Source organism: Colletes latitarsis, chromosome 11, assembly GCF_051014445.1.
Source record: "Colletes latitarsis isolate SP2378_abdomen chromosome 11, iyColLati1, whole genome shotgun sequence".
NCBI classification, from domain to species: Eukaryota; Metazoa; Arthropoda; class Insecta; order Hymenoptera; family Colletidae; genus Colletes; species Colletes latitarsis.
Window position 1 is genome coordinate 21,912,360 of NC_135144.1, and position 19,022 is coordinate 21,931,381.

The 19,022-nt window shown below is 37.8% G+C and overlaps 2 protein-coding genes across 3 annotated transcripts in view; one reads left to right on the plus strand and one right to left on the minus strand.

The window, feature by feature from the left end:
* Kkv (hyaluronan synthase-like protein kkv) overlaps positions 1–10,757 on the minus strand; it is a 36,088-nt gene extending 25,331 nt beyond the window's left edge. The window contains exon 1 of the mRNA XM_076778020.1: positions 6,822–10,757. The gene's annotated coding sequence lies outside the window, so the exon portion shown is untranslated. The remainder of the gene's footprint in view (positions 1–6,821) is intronic.
* Positions 10,758–11,496: 739 nt separating this feature from the next.
* LOC143348139 (sterol O-acyltransferase 1) lies at positions 11,497–18,944 on the plus strand. Of its 2 annotated transcripts, none has more exons than XM_076778021.1 (9): positions 11,497–11,897; positions 12,029–12,102; positions 12,311–12,447; positions 12,950–13,120; positions 14,663–14,811; positions 14,967–15,106; positions 15,610–15,773; positions 16,900–17,173; positions 18,062–18,944. In XM_076778021.1, the coding sequence occupies exons 1-9, from the start codon at positions 11,798–11,800 to the stop codon at positions 18,479–18,481; spliced, it is 1,629 nt and encodes a 542-aa protein (XP_076634136.1). In that variant the 5' UTR covers positions 11,497–11,797; the 3' UTR covers positions 18,482–18,944. The 2 variants fall into 2 exon arrangements, with proteins under 2 accessions (XP_076634136.1, XP_076634137.1); XM_076778022.1 differs by having other exon boundaries at positions 12,314–12,447.
* The last annotated feature ends 78 nt before the right edge of the window (positions 18,945–19,022 follow it).

The window sequence follows — 19,022 nt, forward strand, 5'->3', positions numbered from 1 at the left end:
GGAAAGATTATTTTCAAGGAAACTTAACCTGACGAAGAAAAAACAAAAAATTACTAATGTTGGAGTCATCGTGAAAATTGAAAAAAATGTAAAATGACGAATAAAAGAAGAGGCTTGAGAAATATAAAACAGTAGATGATACAGGTTCGAAAGTTACAGCTATGCTTTCCCGGATCCGATATCCGAGCATCGAGAAATCGACCTTGGAACGGCGAAGCATCGTCGAGAATCCTCGACGAAATGCATAAAAATACGAGAAAACCGTGCCGTTTATCACCGAGCTTATCAGGCTCCGTATGGTCCATTCTTCTCATGTTTTATTTCGGCCATAAGTTACGCTCGTATGCATAAATGCCAGGCGGCCATAGAATACCGTGGGCTTGGACGGTTCAGTGTTACCATGTTTCTATTCCCTAGGCTACCACTTTTCGTCGTCTTAAGGCCGTTGTCCTATGAGTCATTGTCCACCATGGAATTGTTTGCTCTCCACTCTATGCTTTAACCCTCGCGTTGGTCCACGTTGCTATGCTAGTTTCGTCCATATTTCTACAGCTATTCGATCGACAAATATTCTTATAAAATCATTATTGCGTTAAGTCAACCCTCTTGGGCTTAACGGATCGCCAAAACTTCGGGATATTGTATCTTCAAACAATTTATTAGAAATCAATTGAAAGTTTCACTCTTAGCGTTCCGCCTTCCACCAAGTGTTCGATAATATTTTAAAGCGAATAATTATCTGACGAATAATATAATTCGTAAATTGTGCAGGTCAACGAGCCCGATTTTTTATCTCAGAGGAAAATAAATCTTCGAGATTGTTGATGCTGAAAAGTGTTAGGGACAAAACGAGGTTTGAAGTCGTTTGAATGTTTGATGTTATTGGAGAACCATTTTCCCTGTCCCTGCAGGTGAGCGTCGTGTATACGATTGGTAAACTTTGATTGCAACCAGGTCAGTTCGTGCGTTTTGCGTGCCCAGTTTTGGTCGAGGTCGTTAGTTCGTCGTATGTTTCCTCGTCCCCAGGAACTTTCATTGCAAACTGTTCCAGAATTTATTAGGGATGTTTTTGATTAACAGCTTTAGAGCTACGATTCCCAAATGATTTATTAGTTATTTGATAAAACAAACGTTTATCGACGTTTTTTCATAGATAAAGAGCTCGACGATTGCGAAGGAACTGTTCCAGAAATGTTATAACCTTCTCTGCAGTTGCTATAAAATTTATTACAGTTGAATATTATCTACCATTTTACTTTTACACCTACTTTTGTTTTATAAACTTCCGGTAATACGGTCGACATTGTCGTATGCCAGTGGTTCTCAGACTGTGGCAGGCGTACCAACAATGGCACGTAAACTATTTCCTAGCATTGGAGTCAAGAATTTGTTTCAACATTCATTTTTGTAATCTTGCTAAAATTCATTTTCTCTAGTTCCACAAAGTGTTAAATACAATATATAGAAACATTTTCAAACAGATAATTAATTTTTCCACGTATATAATTAAAATCTAAATACTTCGAAGCTTCGTGTTTGAGTATACTCGTATAAAAAAATCCCTGTTGCTTGTTTAATTGTCAATAATTGAAGTTCAAGGGACGTGCAACACATGATTACGTGAGATTTTTCGACGATTTCTCGCCCAACGGTAGCGTCCAAAAACATTTCGATTCTGTTGGCCGGGCTCTCCGTGGGCATTCGTACGCGTCCTAATTTTCCCCGTTTACCGTTTTCGACTTCGAATCGGAGGAATTTCGCTTGAAATCGAAGCTAGCGACATTCGATTGGTCGGAAAATCTGTTCACCGGTTCTCTGTTCTATCCGTTCGACGACTCGGTCTTTCGACTCTGACTCGAGGTTGTCGGAGTCACTCGATTATTCGGCAGAAAGAGATAACGGTACCGCTTCCTTGTAGCAGCGACACCAATGACACTGATTGAAATGTCGCGTTACACCTACTTATCGGCTCGAGCGCGTACAATAGCGTTTTATAAGCGTATCAAAACGTCTCGAGATATACGTTTGCTGCAGCTCGTGTTCGCCAATGTCCGTTGCTTCGACAAAGATTTTACGATTTCTATTTCACCGTTCCTTCTTCCCTTTTTCAGGGTTTAATAAATAGCTTTGAGTTTACAGAATAACCCCCTAACTCCAATTTTGGCAATTCCAAATCTTGATTTCAAGGTACTGTACGTTCCCTTCTCGACGCCATCTTGTGTATAGACTAAATATACAGAATTTTGCATGTGTAGGGTTTAATAAATCGCTTCGAGTTTACAGAGTTACCCCCTAACTCCAATTTTGGCAATTTGCCATTCCAAATCTTGATTTCAAGGCACTGTACGTTCCCTTCTCGACGCCATCTTGTGTATAGACTAAATATACAGAATTTTGCATGTGTAGAGTTTAATAAATCGCTTCGAGTTTACAGAGTTACCCTCTAACTCCAATTTTGGCAATTTGCCATTCCAAATCTTGATTTCAAGGTACTGTACGTTTTCTTCTCGACGCCATCTTGTGTATAGACTAAATATACAGAATTTTGCATGTGTAGGGTTTAATAAATCGCTTCGAGTTTACAGAGTTACCCCCTAACTCCAATTTTGGTAATTTGCCATTCCAAATCTTGATTTCAAGGTACTGTACGTTTTCTTCTCGACGCCATCTTGTGTATAGACTAAATATACAGAATTTTGCATGTGTGGGGTTTAATAAATCGCTTCGAGTTTACAGAGTTACCCTCTAACTCCAATTTTGGCAATTTGCCATTCCAAATCTTGATTTCAAGGTACTGTACGTTCCCTTCTCGACGCCATCTTGTGTATAGACTAGATAAACAGAATTTTGCACGTATTGCACGGAGGAATTAATATGGAAAGGACAAGTCGAGCGCAGAGTTCGATGTGAATCATCGTTGGGGTTTTGGAATAAAAGAAATATGGCGGGCTCGCGAAGAATTTGGACGCCGCGTACGCGTATGATTCACGTAACGAAGAAAAGGGAGACAGTTTCGCAGAAGAACGCGAGAGACTAGGGAGAAAGGAACGACCTTACTTCGGAGGATATTTCGAATCGACGTACGACGGGGAGAGCTGGTACAAAGACGTATGGTACGATTAACCGGTTTCGAACGAACATCGTTATTTCTTTATGAATCAACATTTTCCGCGCGTCCGTCGCCATATGCTTCCTCGTTTATTCTAGACTCCATTGGGTTACTGTGTTTCTAGGCGCACCGCGTGATTCCCACATGACGTGGTTCACATCACTTTGTCATCTCCGATCGCTTTCTTAATGTCACGTAACGCGTCGATAGTATTCGAAAGGTGGTCAGAAAAATGTAACGCGAGACGCCTTGCACTGACACGGAACGAGCGCGGTCAGTTAAGCGGGTACTTGGATGTTTGCACGAAACGTGGAGGGAAGGCTTTAAATTGCTGGGGAAACGTTCTTCTCTTCGGTATTTTTGCGCGACAAGACGAAACGAACGCGATCAGTTAAGCGGGTACTTGGAAATTTGCATCAAATTTGGAGGGAATTCTCCGCCATTCTATTTTAAACGTAAACTAATTGAAACAACTGTATTTTCAATCATGGATATTTTTAATAATCGTGATTATTGCAATGAAGACCTAGAGTAAGTTAATTTTTACCGATTAAAAATTATAAATACCTTCTTCGTTTTATTTAACTATCTTTGCTGCTGTAGTTACGAAGGCACAAGTTATCGAGGCAGAAATGGAAACAGGAATTCGATATCGAAGCAACGTTAGGAAATGACGATATTGTGTATTAGAACCAGTCGGGAATAATACGTTGGAATATATCGTGTTTCGTTTGAAACAATTTGATACAATCGCGTGTAGATTTTATCTGTGAAATAATTATCTCGATGCCTTGGGATTAGGAGATTAATTAATGCTCCGGCGAAGCATTTCCAATATTTGTTACCCTTTTAATAAGAATTTATAATATAGCGTTTTTCAAAATGGTGGGGAAAGAAAGCTCTGTCTACTAATATAAATTATGTTTTTATTTAGTTAAACGTGTTCCTTTCTATTCTAAAAAGCTTATAAACCACTGGTCTGATGTTCTATTTGTTCTATGATCGACCTCGATATCGATAAATGGATTTACGATAAGAAATATGCCTTTAATCTGGTCTATTTGTGTGATTTTAATTACAACATTTATCTGATGCGATAGAAATTCGTAGCAAGAGATAATATTGATAATGATCACGGATACAATTGTACGAATGCAGGTCAGCGTTTATCCACTGTTGTTTTTGTGAAAGTAACCGAAAAAGTACAGTTTCTACTGAAACGAAAAGATTAATCGAACTGCTATGGTGTACATACTAACAATAACACCATTTTTACGACAGTAGCGTTTCTTTTTTCAACGACGATTAAAGGAATGTAAAATTAATTGATATCTAGCGTGGAATCTTATACTTTGGAACATCATGATTCAGTTATTAGTCAGGTAAAGATAATGGAAAATGCTATAACCAAGGAATGCTTTTCAATCCGGAGATAAGCATTAAATTGCGATAGATTCTCGACGCATTGTGGAAGAAGATACCACTCCTTGAAATGATCTATCGTTAATAGTAAACGGGGTGACGATATTATTCATAAATATCTGCCCGATGTTAAATTTAATCTATGCAACTTTGAAATCTGCTGGTTAAATAAAATCGTATATTAAATAGTAATTATAACGACCAACAAGTCGAAAGCAACAGTTTATCTTTGGAAATAATTATATTTGGTTCTGGTTAAAAAAATGTAAGATTTAAATAAAATATAATATTTTTATTATATCTACAATTATATAGACTTTTATGAATTCGTTGGCTCTATCACAGATTATAGATTTTACTAAAATAATTTTCAAGTACTTTTTTAGGTATTACAAACTATCCACATTTAGTTTGTATCTTGGGGTCAAGATTTTAATTTTCGTAGTTTTTTTTACCAGCGTTGTTAATGCTCCTTCCATTCAGGATATTCGGTCTATTGTTCTGGATTATCCATATACGCGATCGCGCGATTATTATGCGCAATTATAATTCGAAGCTCTCGTAATAATAGAAACACGGTAGTGTCTCCTCTATCCGACCATTAATTAATCAAAAACCTACTATACGAATTCCGTTTAGACAACAGAATTATTTAATTATTTTGTTAAAACCGTGCAATAGATATCGAGAAGCATTTAATAATGTAAAACAATTAACGGATGATCCTTGCATAAATCGAAGCATCCATTTTGTTTACTTTAACCGAGAAAATTTGAATATACTTTTCGTAAAACGTCGACCGTCTCCCAGCTAATATATTTACGGAAATACGTCCAAGAAAATTGAGAAAAAGAAAATTTCCAATGGTTCCATCGCGTAATTATTGAATGTAAAATTACGCGACGTGAAAAATTCCAAGCGAGAAGCATTATACTTTCAAAACGATAGCCAATTAAAGCGTGAGAAAAGGAACGGAACGACAACGAAAGTGAAAAAGAAAAAACGGGGTACGAGCAACAAGTCGCCAACAGTGACCAATGAATATCTAATTTTCACCTCACGCCCACGTCCATTTTGCAATACCGTTATAACTTTGCGCGCGTTGTCTTGCAAAATGATCAATGAAGTCTCCGTGCAACGCGAACCACTGTATCTTGACATAGAAATCGCGTATTCCCATTATTAGGCAGCGAAAGGCGCGAAACGCCAGAAGAGGAGGGGGAGGGAAATATTATTTTTCCCCTGTCGCAGAACCCATCGTCGTGTTTTCTAATCGTTTCGAACGCGACGACTCGATTTCCTTCAATTTTTATGCATCCACGTCTATTACAGCGTTTCTCTTTTCACTCGATTACTATTTTATCCAATTAAGTCAGCTTCAACCTACTCACTTTCGTGTTCGTGATAACGGTTTTAATAGCAATGGTAATAGTAACCCAGTTAAATACATCGATGGTGGAGGGGAAAATCGTGTTTAATATCGCAGACATTTTTATTGGTAGACAATTTTATGTTCATGAATATTAATGAATTGCAAACAAATGATGTTTAAGAGTTCTGTAGCTTCGAATCTGGGGTCAAGAAATGGCTAAGTTTCCGTGAAGTGAAAATAAACACCGCCATCTTGTTTCTAAGAGAATCTTAACCCCAGTCTAGACCAGTACAAAATAGTCTTAAAACCAAACCAGGGGGCGAAATAAAATAAAAGAATAAAAATAAATTGCTAACAAATCGTATTTACTATAAAAATATATCACTCGTCATTAAATTCAGGAATCCTGCGAATCTAAAATTAACAAAATCGATCGACTCGATAAAACGGAAAGTAGAAATTACGAATACAAATGTTTCGAACTACAATCGAGCGTTCTCTAAAATTGAAAAACGTTCGGAAAGTAAAATGAATTTACTACGAATGAGATGTCACTCGCGTCGAGTTAAGATGCGCCAGCTATATCGGGGATCGTTAAAACTGGCGCGCTGGAACGGTCCCTCGAAACAGCTGTCATCGCGCGGGAGACCATCGGCGCCGATCATTCACCAAATTACGAAACCTCGTGGCTTCGATGCACAATAGAAAGTCAACGGTAACCGCCGTAGGAACGCTCGCGGTGAAACGACACCGTGCCTCGCTTCGTGACAACTTTAAACCGATCGGAATCCGATCGTCCGATGAAGACGTCGAAACTATTCGAAATTAAAAACACTGACACAACCCGTCCCTACGATCGATTTACGAAGGAATACGAGTCGATCGCGCGCATTCTCGAGCAAACAAATAAACAAATACCTGGTGAGAGGTCCAGCCAGCGGAAACCGACAAGTCAAAGACACGTTTGGCGGATCGGTAGCAGCGTTTTCGGAAGTCTTGTTCCGTTCGCGAGTCCCTCTTTCTCTTTCGATCGCATGGACGAGCACGGTATCCTCGACGTGAAACACGAATCACCATCCGGGCATAGTCGATCACCGATCCGTGGATCACCGATCGTGGAATCGCCGATCGGCCACGTAATCTCGGGGGTTTTTGCTTGCGTGCACACGCTCGGGCGCAGAGTCGACGAGGAACAGAACGATTCGAGGCGGTCGACGACCAAGAATCTTCGTAATCGGCCAGGTGAAAGCCGTTTAGGTGAGCGGCGAACGAACGACTGGCTAAGCCACGATCTACCAGAGGTACCAGAAGCGATTCAGGATCCCCCCTTTGCCCTCCGCTCCTGTATAACTTTCACAACACCGGCTAGAGAGCGAGTCTCTCTTTTTCTCTTTCCCTCCGTTCGCCATTTTTATCCGTCCCTCTCGCTTTGTCCTCCGCGCTGTCCCTTGGACAATTTTTGATGTCAAAGCTGCGGGGCTGGATCGGGATACGCGCAATAATGCCCCCCGGGACTCGTTTCGAAACACGAAAATCCATATTTTCTCACACTTTTCGGAGAAAATTTCTCTTCATTTTCGAGGGGATCCCCCGGGTCTAGGAACATCTTTTACGCTTTTAAAAGGCTCCATCTTGTGTGCTTCCTATTTGGTGGAATTTTAGATTTTATAGGATTCTATAATCTGAATTTTCAGAGAATTTTTTTAAAGTAGATTTAAAACAAAACTGAAGGAAATTAGTATATAGGTAATTTCGAGAATTCCCTTCTCTTTGAGCTCTTGATTCAGCCTTTCAGAACTCTGATACTCTAAAACTCTTCTGAGGGTTTTTCTTGTATATACTATAACTTGCACCTGTTATTTTTTCAAACAGGGTTGCTGCAGATTTTTGGAGATACTCTAAAATATCTGTATCGAACTTTGGTTCGTTCTAAATTAGATCACGACTCTTAAATTTGATAATAATTGAAATAAATGTAAAATAGTCCCCCAATAGCACATGAAACTCCATCTTTATATTTTGATTAACCAGTATACGAGCACACTAAAAAGTGATTTCTAATTGTTTAAAATATAACAGTGCTGCTTTTAAATGAATATACAAATCCGGAATTGCTACATTCCTCGGCGGGAGTGGTGAATAGAAATTCTATGACGTGGCAAGATTATTACGAAATAACGAATATACGGACATTAAAGTGTGACGTCTATAGAAATCGGAGCGTCCAGAGTGGTTGCAATAGCTGACCTAACCGTTCTAGCAATGGCCTTGTGCTTGCGTCGAGCACTATCTTGGCTTGCGTTGCAAGATGCTATCGTTATCGAATTTTTAATCGATCTTTCGAGTACATTGTACATAGTTCCCGCGGCTGAGTAATCGTATATCCAATCAGTACGAACATATTTACAACTTACGAGAGTGAAACTATCAAAGAATTAAATTGTATTTTGGAAGAGACATTTTGAAAAGTATTTCCGCCGTTTGGAAACTATCGTTCGAGGAATCTGAGGCTTTTCGACCGGTCCGAATTCTCGATTAATCGAGTAGAATGTGCTACCAGATACGGTCAGGAATGAAGGCAACCGTGTAAATTGCAGTCGACACCTTTCCTGTTTCCTGAGCATTGCGTTTACCTAAAAAGTCGCACTCGAACGCTTTGCGGATGTTTACGTATACCCCTTATAGAGAGTGTTGTGATTAGTTTTACAAATAACTGGGGATGAGACTCGAGAAAATCACCCAAAGCTCGAAAGCTTTCCGCCATTTTTGCGACTGGAGACTCTCGAGACCCAGACGAATAATAATTCGATTAAATATCTTGAATAAAGTATAAAAATTCAAGCTTTTGTAAGCTTACATAGAACACTTTTCAGGAAAGAAAAAGGAAAAGTAAGAATTGTGTTCGATTTTTCTGTCGATTAAAAATATTGTAACTGTTTCTGCCTTCTAGCGTTTCTTTGTCTACGACACGTCCTGCGAGGCATCGAAGTCTCCGGTCCTGTTGGTTTAATCCAGCCATGATAGACGAAATCTTCCTAATATAAATCCCCCTAAATCGCACGTTCAATATTAATTAGGCGTAGCAATAGATTGAGTATCAATTTTGTTAAATATCACAGTCTTTATATCAAATTATTAGAATGTATCTTTATCGAAGAAACTGAAACTTTCGATAGATCCAATATGAAATTAGAAACGAAATTATCGTACTTTTTATCATACATCCATTTTTTGTTTAATTTGGATATCTGGAAATAATTATTTAAGGCGTCCCTCGAGAAGAAAAGTTCTCCAATATGGCGTCATCGCAGTAGTATCGTCCGTGCAGTAATTCGTAATGTTACTGTTCGCCGACAGATGGCAGGACACTATCAATATTGTTGAAAGGTGTACTCGTATACCTCGTCTGTGGTTTATGTTCTTATCTACACTTTGCTTTCAATCTCCAACGAGCAGCAGTCGAATCCGCAACGCACTAATCTCCATCGCCTAAAAATCTACATTGTCAATTTGATTTGCAATTACGTAATTGACTTAGCTCTCGTTGCGTGCTGTCGACAAATACAACTTCAAACTTGTTTGACAAAACTACGAAGAAAGATTTCATGTTATATCATAGTGTCAACAATGTAACGAACGTACTTATATTTTACAAATTATTCTATACTGTTATGAACTGAATCATTAATCTATGCTATTAATGAGACACAAATTCTTGAAAATTCTTAGACATTTTTCAAAACTACATCAATAGATATTAGTAAAACAAATCAAGTTTTATTTAATACCAAAACTACTCTCAGCAGGATATTAAATTGCATGCATTATAAACTTTTAATAAACGTAGAAATTATCTATTGGCAAGAATTTTTGAAAATATTTTGCACTTGAAATTTTGAAACTTGCCATATGGTATCTAATAAACTAACCGTTGATTTGGAACTTTCCTTCGAATTACCTATCCAGAATTCAATCACTACATAAACCTTTAATGCAAAGTCAAATCCTACCAGAATTGATATCGGTAGAAAAAACCATCCAATCTCTTCTACTAGCATCAGACGTCCCCGATAAACGCTATCGTTTCATTTTTGTTTTATCAATGCTTCCCTCGATTAATATTCCCTATCTTCCGCTCCAATCGTTCGTGCACCCATACTTTTGTTTTTCATAATCTTACTCGAACGATTATTTTTCCATTAGGGTAAAGTTACAGAATAAATATCCACCGAGTACCTGGAATTTATTTATTCGTTAAAATTAAGTTTCGTTCGTGTATAAATGTATAGAACAGTCCATACAATAATCTTCTACGATAACAAATAATTTATACGAAAACTGACGAGGCTACTTTTATTCAAAATCCTTTTTTCTGCAATTTTCTTGTTGAATTATCACTGATATAGTACAAAATCTTTTCTTTTCTTATTTTTACTGAATAATATATAGATTTTTAGTTTTCTCGACAATCTCCAGAAGTCTGATTATTCGACAAAGGGCTCGAGTACTGGAAATAATTTCTGACATCCAAGATGGCCGACACGAAGCTAAGAAAACCTTTGGAATTAAATACTGTTAACCTTTTTTACGTATATGTATAATTCTACGTCGTTTTATTTTACAACGTCTAATTAATACTACCCATTCAGTCTGATCGAGAATGATTCACGATCAGCTGATTTTTTACATCAGTCGAGTACGCGTGCACTCGATAGATTCGATATGGCGTTACAATCATTGTTGTGATTTCTTCTACGCGAGCGTGCTAAACGATACTATACATATAGCAACGAAGACTACGTATACTACTTAAAATAGAAATATTCTAATTTCAGAATATTTTATATAAACTATCATAAATTTATCATTTTATATAAACTGCCTTTTCGCTTCGTGAATTTCAACTTGAAAATTCAGACTATTTTTTTAGACTCTGCATTCAGACTATTAATTTAGAATATTAAACGAGTGAAAGAATAATTCGAACGATTTAAAAAAAGTAACGAAACATTAAAAGACGAGTCATTTAATGACATCAAAGTAGCCTTTAGCTAATTCTTCACAAAAAGGTTTTCGAACTTAACACTAAAACTACCGAACTGGTCCAAACTTACCCATTCATAATTTTCAATAAAAATAGTAAAAAATGTACACGATTGAATTTTTGCAAATTTACCGTGGTTTTCTATTAGAGAACGAACAAACATTTATTTTCATCGCATCGTACATTTTTTCATAATCTATCATTTTAATTTCTTCGATATAAATACACCATAATTGTCGATATTTCTAACGTTAAAAAGGGACAAGCCCTGTAGAACGTCGCGGAGAAAATGTCGCAGAATTAAACGAAGAACGTATAACATTGAATTAAGTAAAGTTGCATCGCAAAAAAGTTGAGATCGTTCGAAAGACGTAGCACAAATCTAATAGTTGTAATGTTAAGTGACAGTGAGCGTAAGCGCGTTTCGGTTCTTTCGCTGTTGCAATTACTCAATCAGAAGCGACGAGGGCGTGAAAATGGCTTCTCGGTGCGCTTGCACTCGCGACGTCGAAAGGACGAGACGAGGTTGCGGCGAACCGGCGATGAAAGAAACGCGAGAAACATTTCGACGCGTGATCGACCGGAAATATCGATAAGCATTGGTAGCGCTGGCCGCTGACACTTCTGGATTCACACCAGCATGGATCAGTTGGAGCTCGTACTCCAAACAGCGTGAAACGATCGTCCGTCAAACGCGTACACGTAGTTGAACAAAACAGGACCAACGTCCTCGATCGTTCGATTGTTGTTTATTCCCGTTTTCTTTTTGCGTCGAGTGCATCGAATATTAACGAAATCTTCCATAAATCCTATGTGAAAAAACGGCCTGTCGAAGCTTGTTTGAGAAAACATGACTGATCGTTCGATCGACGAAGGGAAAATGGAAGAGGAGGTCGTGGAACGATCGAAAGGAAAGTTTAGCGAAGGAGTGGAAAAATCGAAGAAATTCGGTAGGTGGTACACGATCATTATGCTTTTATCGATACTGTTCGAAGAGTGATTGTAACGCTTATCGATATCGTGAGATTTCGATGGCGTCGTTTCGAAATTTGGAATACGATAAAGTGAAAATTTTTCGTAGGGATGGAGTTCAGAAACCTTAACGAGAGCGAATTGCGGAACATGATCAGCAACGAGTTGCAGGAACAAGTGCAGGTGAGAGATTATCGATCGCGGGGAAATCTGATGTTCCGAATATTCGTGGAATTTTCGAATTTTTTTATTTTTATCGTTTCGAATTACGAATCCCATCGAAGTGAAATTTATCCATAGGGAAGAATATTTATAATTATTTTCAAATATGAGTCAAAATTTCTCGTGGTTCGATGGCATTGCACAGTCGCTATTTCATTTTTCCTCCCAGGATATCAGGAACGAGATTCTAGAGACTCTCAATAACCAAATGGTCGACGTGATATTGAACGTGCTGCAAAAACTGGACAAAGTGCCGTCCCACAAGGTGAAGGACATTGTGGAGTCGGAAAAATACTGTAACAGAAGGTAATTGATAAAATATTTAATCGGTATGTCGTTCAAAGGTCACCAAAAGAAAAGGCAAAAATTCCTATCAGTTTAACCGACACGATTTTCGAGACAAATGTATGTTAATTTAATGGCGTCGTCCAGTGCACGCGCACTTGATCCCCACTCGCATTGTTTACGTAAAATCGAAGGTCCAAACGAGATAAATTCAACGGTTCGAACTGATGTTGTTGTAAGCGCAAGGGTATCTGAAATATACAGAAACAACAAACGGTAAATGGTTTCTTAAAGGGGACCCTACAGTCGGGGAAATTGCTTTCGAAAAGATGTATCAAAAACTTGAATATTACTTAAATCAGTTTTATTCTGTAGAAGATTTCTGTTAAGCCAATAGAGCGATTAGTCTTTTTTTTTATTATCTTGAGATGGAAAAATATAACATGAATATTAAAAATTTTCCATCTGCAATTTTACGTCGAACGAACAAAATTTCTGACCTGATGTATAATTTATTTCATAGAAAACCCACGAGAGCCGATAGTCTTCCCACCAAGCAATTCCTCCAGAGGAATTCGTTGCTGACCGATCTGTACGAAATCAAACACATTCGCACGATCTACAATCTTATAATATCGACCCTGATAATTCTGTTGATGTACACTGCCATATACGACATTCGAACCACGGGATCGTAAGTACACCAGCACCGAATTTGCACTCGTTTGTATTCTTACGTCGCTGTCAACAAGCTGCCCCGAGATAAGTGCCGTTTGAAATAGCGTTTAAACGACCGTTTCCATGGAATAATAGCGGATGAAACGTATTGCCTATCCTACGCGCGATATCTAACGGAAACGATATTTTAATCGAACGGTGATTTATCGTCTGACATTTTGAGGATAACCGAGGATTAAGTAAACTTCTTTTTTTTAAAAAAACGAACCAAAACTAACTGTTTCACAGTTCTATAAGTTTTTCACCGTAAATTTGACTCTGTGAATCGAATTCACCCTTTTGCAAAAGCTACCTTCGGTTGTGAATAAAAATGGACAGTAGTTCAATGCCTTTTGCACAAAGAATTTTAATAGAAGCCTTCCACTGTTTTCTGCTTTTAGTGGACCACCCAGTGCTTAATATAATTTCCCCTATTTCGTGCATAAATTCTGCGGAAAGTATTATATGGTATAACAAACGGAGTTTGGCTGGATGTAATATGATTACATGTAATCAAACGGTAATTGCACTATAACCACGAGGTAATAACGCGTTAATTAAATAGTTATTACCGGTTTTAAAGATTTACGATTATGAATACACTGCAATTAGACAGTAATTAAAACGTAATTACGTATAATTATATCGTAGGAAATTTAATCGCATTACAGTTTCCCCGACTCTGATAAGAAATATTAGATTTAAACACCCCTTTTAAAACAAATTCAATTCTCAACTACTCCTATTCTATAAATGTATTCGTTGCTTTCCTCTTGTAACGTTACTACTCTAATTTTGAAACATACTTGGGGAACACCTTAATGCACATAGATTTCTGTTATTTTCCTTAAAATAGTTCCAAGAGACACAAAGAAAAGAATATCATCCTTGGTGCAAAAATAGACTTAATTACTTCTTCCATTATGGTGGATGAAAGTTGCTCTTTGAACACATCCACCATGCTTCTTGACGACTATAACGTTTCAAATCTTCATCTGTTACAAAATAATAATTGTGATCATACCAAAGTGCTATCGTTCAACGAGATTCGCTTCTAATTTCATAAAAATCCCTGGAATGCCAGGGAATCTCCTTGCAAGATAAGAAGAAGAGGAAATTAACGATATACGACGCACTAATGTTCAAAGTCACGCAATCCTAAATTGTAAACTGTGTTCCAAGATACTCTGAAACTTTAGCCACCGTCTACAATTACATTCGATCAGCATGTGTCTCGCTTTCCAGGCTCGAACACTACTGTTCCATATATCGATTCTTCGTTCTATTTGACAGAACAATATGGCGTCCTATTTTCAAAATTAATATTCCATTATCTGCTCACCTTGATACTATCCCAAAGGAAAAAGATATAAAATATACTGAACTCAAACTACACTTATTTTGGGACCGCTCGTATACAAAACATAGTCTAATCTAATTTTAACAATTATTCGCAAACATAATGGACTATCTTTGAAATAGACGTGAATTAAAATCGATGATTAACGTGTTATTATAGGCCTAATCTCGCTATCGGTACGGTTCGACGTGGCTTTGGCAAATTACCGATAGTACTTTGCGTCTGGTCGCTTATGAAAAGCTCGTCGTTAGGTGTTTACGCCGCCTTCCATTACTGGGCCACGCGACGCTTTAAATGGGCGCCAAAATGTAAATAATTCAGCTCGAAATAATTCACTGTCCATACGTTCACTGTCCACGACCCGTATATGGGTCATATCACCACGCCATTGGATACGCCGCTGAGAGACCGGACAGTGAACGCGTTAACCCTGTTCAATCTATAAACGGATTTGCTTTTGCAGCATTTGCCAGGGTTCTTTGGGACTGTTCGTGGCTAGCAACCATAATTCTATATTACACCATGTTCATGGTGCTTCCAGCGAGAGCAGTCCTTCACGAAGACCTGCCAGTGGCGTCCTCCATGATCATACTCATGGAACAAGTACGTTTATTACAAATATCAATGACTAACAATCTCAACTAAGTAGCTTTTGATTTTAATTACAAACGAATGACAGAACCAAGAAATGTTTAAATAACAATAACATGCTGGTTCCTTAAAAATAGATCTAAATATCGACCAATGCTACCAAAGGATTCCCCAAGCATGGAGCCAGCTATGAACAAGCTACGATGAATGAAAGATTAACGTCCTAAGTTTATACTATAATATGCTGATAAATGGTGAAAAAAATATCGGTGTATCTGAGGTCGTTGCATTTTCCTTGATCCAATTTATCTGTGCTTGGGTAAACGAAGCGTGCAATTTCAATTTAAAAATGTCTTAACGAGATACCGTAAATCAATTCCTTTGAAATATTAAAACCACAATTGACTCGGTTCGACAGTAAAATCGATGATCAGACATAAAAAATATAAACGATGCGTGAAATTGATGGCGTAAAAATTGCAATGAAAGAGTGTAACGTCTTTTGTACCGTTTAGATTCGATTGGTGATGAAGACTTATGCTTTCGTGAGACACGTGGCGCCTAAGTTTCTGGCCTACAAGCCACACTCGGATGAACAGGAACCGAAAATCCCAGACTTCTCCAAGTTTCTTTACTTCATGTTCGCCCCGACTTTAATCTACCAGGACCGCTACCCTAGGTAAATTTGTTATTATAAATTATTGCTGTGATAATTACGAACGTTAGAAGACGAATCTAAAAAAAGAATATTTTAATCGAATACAAGTTTCTAAACCAGTTTAACATAAATATTAATCACAGTTTACTTCGCATGGGAGTTGAAGTTTGAGAAATACTGATTAAAGTGTTCGTTTATCTCGACTACTTCATTATATCCGCTGCTTTCACAAATATGACGATTGTGACGAAGAAGTTATCATATTCACGAGAATAAATTGTGTAGTTCACGATTTCTTCTTGACTTCGAGTTTATCGATATTCTCTTTGTAATAATATGTTTTTAGCAGAAGGAGTTGCTGATTGCAGTAGTTGTCTTTTCGAGACGAATAATTTATTCGTTTAGATATTTATTAAGCACTCTTTAAAGCAGCAAACGTGTCAAAGCAGTTAAGATAAAAGAAACAGCTTGTAAATTAACTATTGTAGAGTTCAATGAAACCGACAATTACGAGTCGAGAGACTTGGATTATTTTGTTGTGTTTGACAGTTTTAAATTCGTATGCCTGTCTCGATTGAAGTACACAATGTTGACAAAAAACAATATTATCGTTTTCGAGATATCTACGAAACGCATTCTTATGGTCAGATGAGCGGTACTTTGATCTCGAGATTCTCTTCCTCCGTTTAAGTGTCTTTTGAGATACTGAAAGGAGAACACTTGTCTCGTTTAACGATATCCGTATCTACAGGGTATCGCCATTTAATTCGAGCATCTCAAATACGAAGATGGGAATAAAACCTTGTCATCCAAGAAATCAAATTTATGATGCTCGAGTTAAATAGGCTACCTTGTATATTGTCTTATCGAAAGTCACCAAGATTTTGAACATACTATTACATCATAATTTATCTACTATGTTCCCCAAAATAATCTGCTTATCGCGATAATCGGTATATCATTTCGTTAATTTTTTATCAGATTTCAATTCGATTTATCGTCCCATCGAGGAAGATGTATTGTATGCATTTTATCGTTGCAAATAAGATAAATCCAAACGGGAATTTTGATTCACTTTTCCTCATTCTGCAAAGGAAAAATACAAATGTTTACCAAAATGAAATAACAAGTATTCTTGTATTTTTAGGGCAAAGATGATTCGATGGAACGTAGTTCTAATCAATTTGGCCGAGGTAGTGACGATCGTCTTTTTCGTGGCGATCGTATACGAACGAATATTAGAACCGACGTACCAAAATTTCGGAAAGGAACCGACGGAATACGGAATAGTGGCTCTGAATATTCTCTACTCGATATTACCTGGAATCCTCCTCTTCCTCAGCGGATTCTACTGCCTTTTGCACTCCTGGATGAACGCCTTCGCCGAGCTGCTACGATTCGCTGACAAAATGTTCTATAAAGTGAGTTTTTCAAACGAAAATATCCTCCTTATCGACTATTGTACAAACAAATTTCTCAGAACACAGTTACCCTGTCTTGGAAAGCCACATTTAACAACAGACGAGGTATACAATTATTTTTTTTAAGTAGACATACCCCCGAAATCGAGAAAAAAATTCGAGTAGATGCCTAAATTTTTCGACGAAAAACAAAAATTTCAAATCGTTCTGGAAAAATTATTTTCGGTTGCGGGGATCAATTACAATCATTTTTGGTGAATACACATACCCCCGAAATCCGACCCACTTTCTAGAAAAAAATTCTTCTCCGAAAATATGGTATGTGGCCATGAATGTTTCTATAATTTCATTTTCTGTGTCACTTCTTCTTGTATTCATTTGTGTAACCTATTGGTAATGTTGCAAGCGACACGAAAATGGTAATGGGGCTCTATAGGCCCAGAAAGATGGGCCGAAAAATTCATTTTTAGTATCTTAGACACAATAGTTGCATTTGATCCATTTATCAATACACGAAAGGAGCACAAGACTTTTCCCTAAGGAAAAAATTAATCCTCACGAAGAAGCGTCAAACAAATGACTCTTCTGAATTTCTAAGGAAAGCAACCCCAGGATCCCATCAATCCAGAAACACATAGAATTTCACTGGTTCCTGCAGTCGATTGATAAAAGCTAGACAGGAAATATCCATGGAACGTGTATGACTAATATTCGTGCATGAGTGACTCATTGAAGGCGTCACGCGAGAATTTCAACGTTCGTCGTCGCTTTCAACGAAAGAAATCTCGCCTCGATTATTCGACATTCTCGCGAGTTCCGGGATCTCGTGACGGCTTCCGATCCATTCAAGGGGAATCCAACGAATTCATACGGTTGTTGAAATTGCAGGACTGGTGGAATTCAAGCTGCTACAGCACGTATTATCGCACCTGGAACATCGTGGTCCACGATTGGCTCTACACGTACATTTACAAGGACATGTACGAGATCCTGACCGCGCGAAACAAGATACTGTCTACCTGCGCTGTGTTCGTTATTTCGGCCTTCTTCCATGAGTACATCCTTTCTTTCACGTTTCGATTCTTCTATCCTGTGATGTTGCTCATCTTCGGTGGCCTGGGGCTCACCGTACTGTTCGTCCTGAAATCGGCCGGAAATGTTTTCTTATGGTTCTCTTTGAGCCTGGGCACCGGAGTACTGGTCAGCCTGTACTGCATGGAATACTTCGCAAGAATCAATTGCCCTCCCGTTCGCGACGACATCTTTAATTTCATAATCCCGAGAAGCTGGATGTGCATCTTCGACTGAGGTATCGAAAGTGTTCTTTTTCTTTTTTTCTTGCAGACCAAAAGTAACAGTTGCGTAAAAATTTGTATGGAAAGAATCGATCAAGAGTCAGCGAAACGGAGGGCATTTTTTTGCGGCTAGTATTAAAATTGAATGGCTCGGAAATAGGAAGGACATGCAGTCTTTATGAATATTGAAGACAACGAACGAAACAAACATAATGATCCATTACTCGTCTTCAATATTTGTAAATATTATTTTTTTATCCTCGACGTTTACAAAGATGCAAGTTCGTCTTCAATAATTAGAAATCCCCATTCAAAAGTTTAGCGTAGTATATTTTTATATATATATATATATAATATTTAATTCGTTCGTGATACTCATTTTTATAAGTTAGGTTTCGTGTAAAACATCAACGTGATATTGTACTAGGCATGGATAAATAGATACTTGAAGTAGTAAAATAAACAATAGTCGGCTATCTGCTCTCTTCTTCTGTATTTCCTTTTTCCGGTTCCCTTTCGGTAATTTATAGTTAAAATCGAAGAAACCCGGGTAT

What these genes read in the sequence shown, in the direction of transcription:
- LOC143348139 (XM_076778021.1), top strand. Translation starts at nt 11,798, where the DNA reads ATGACTGATCGTTCGATCGACGAAGGGAAAATGGAAGAGGAGGTCGTG. An exon ending in GACATTCGAACCACGGGATC is followed by an intron (nt 13,121 to 14,662) that starts GTAAGTACACCA and finishes GTGTTATTATAG; the next exon opens with GCCTAATCTCGCTATCGGTA. An exon ending in TGATCATACTCATGGAACAA is followed by an intron (nt 15,107 to 15,609) that starts GTACGTTTATTA and finishes TGTACCGTTTAG; the next exon opens with ATTCGATTGGTGATGAAGAC.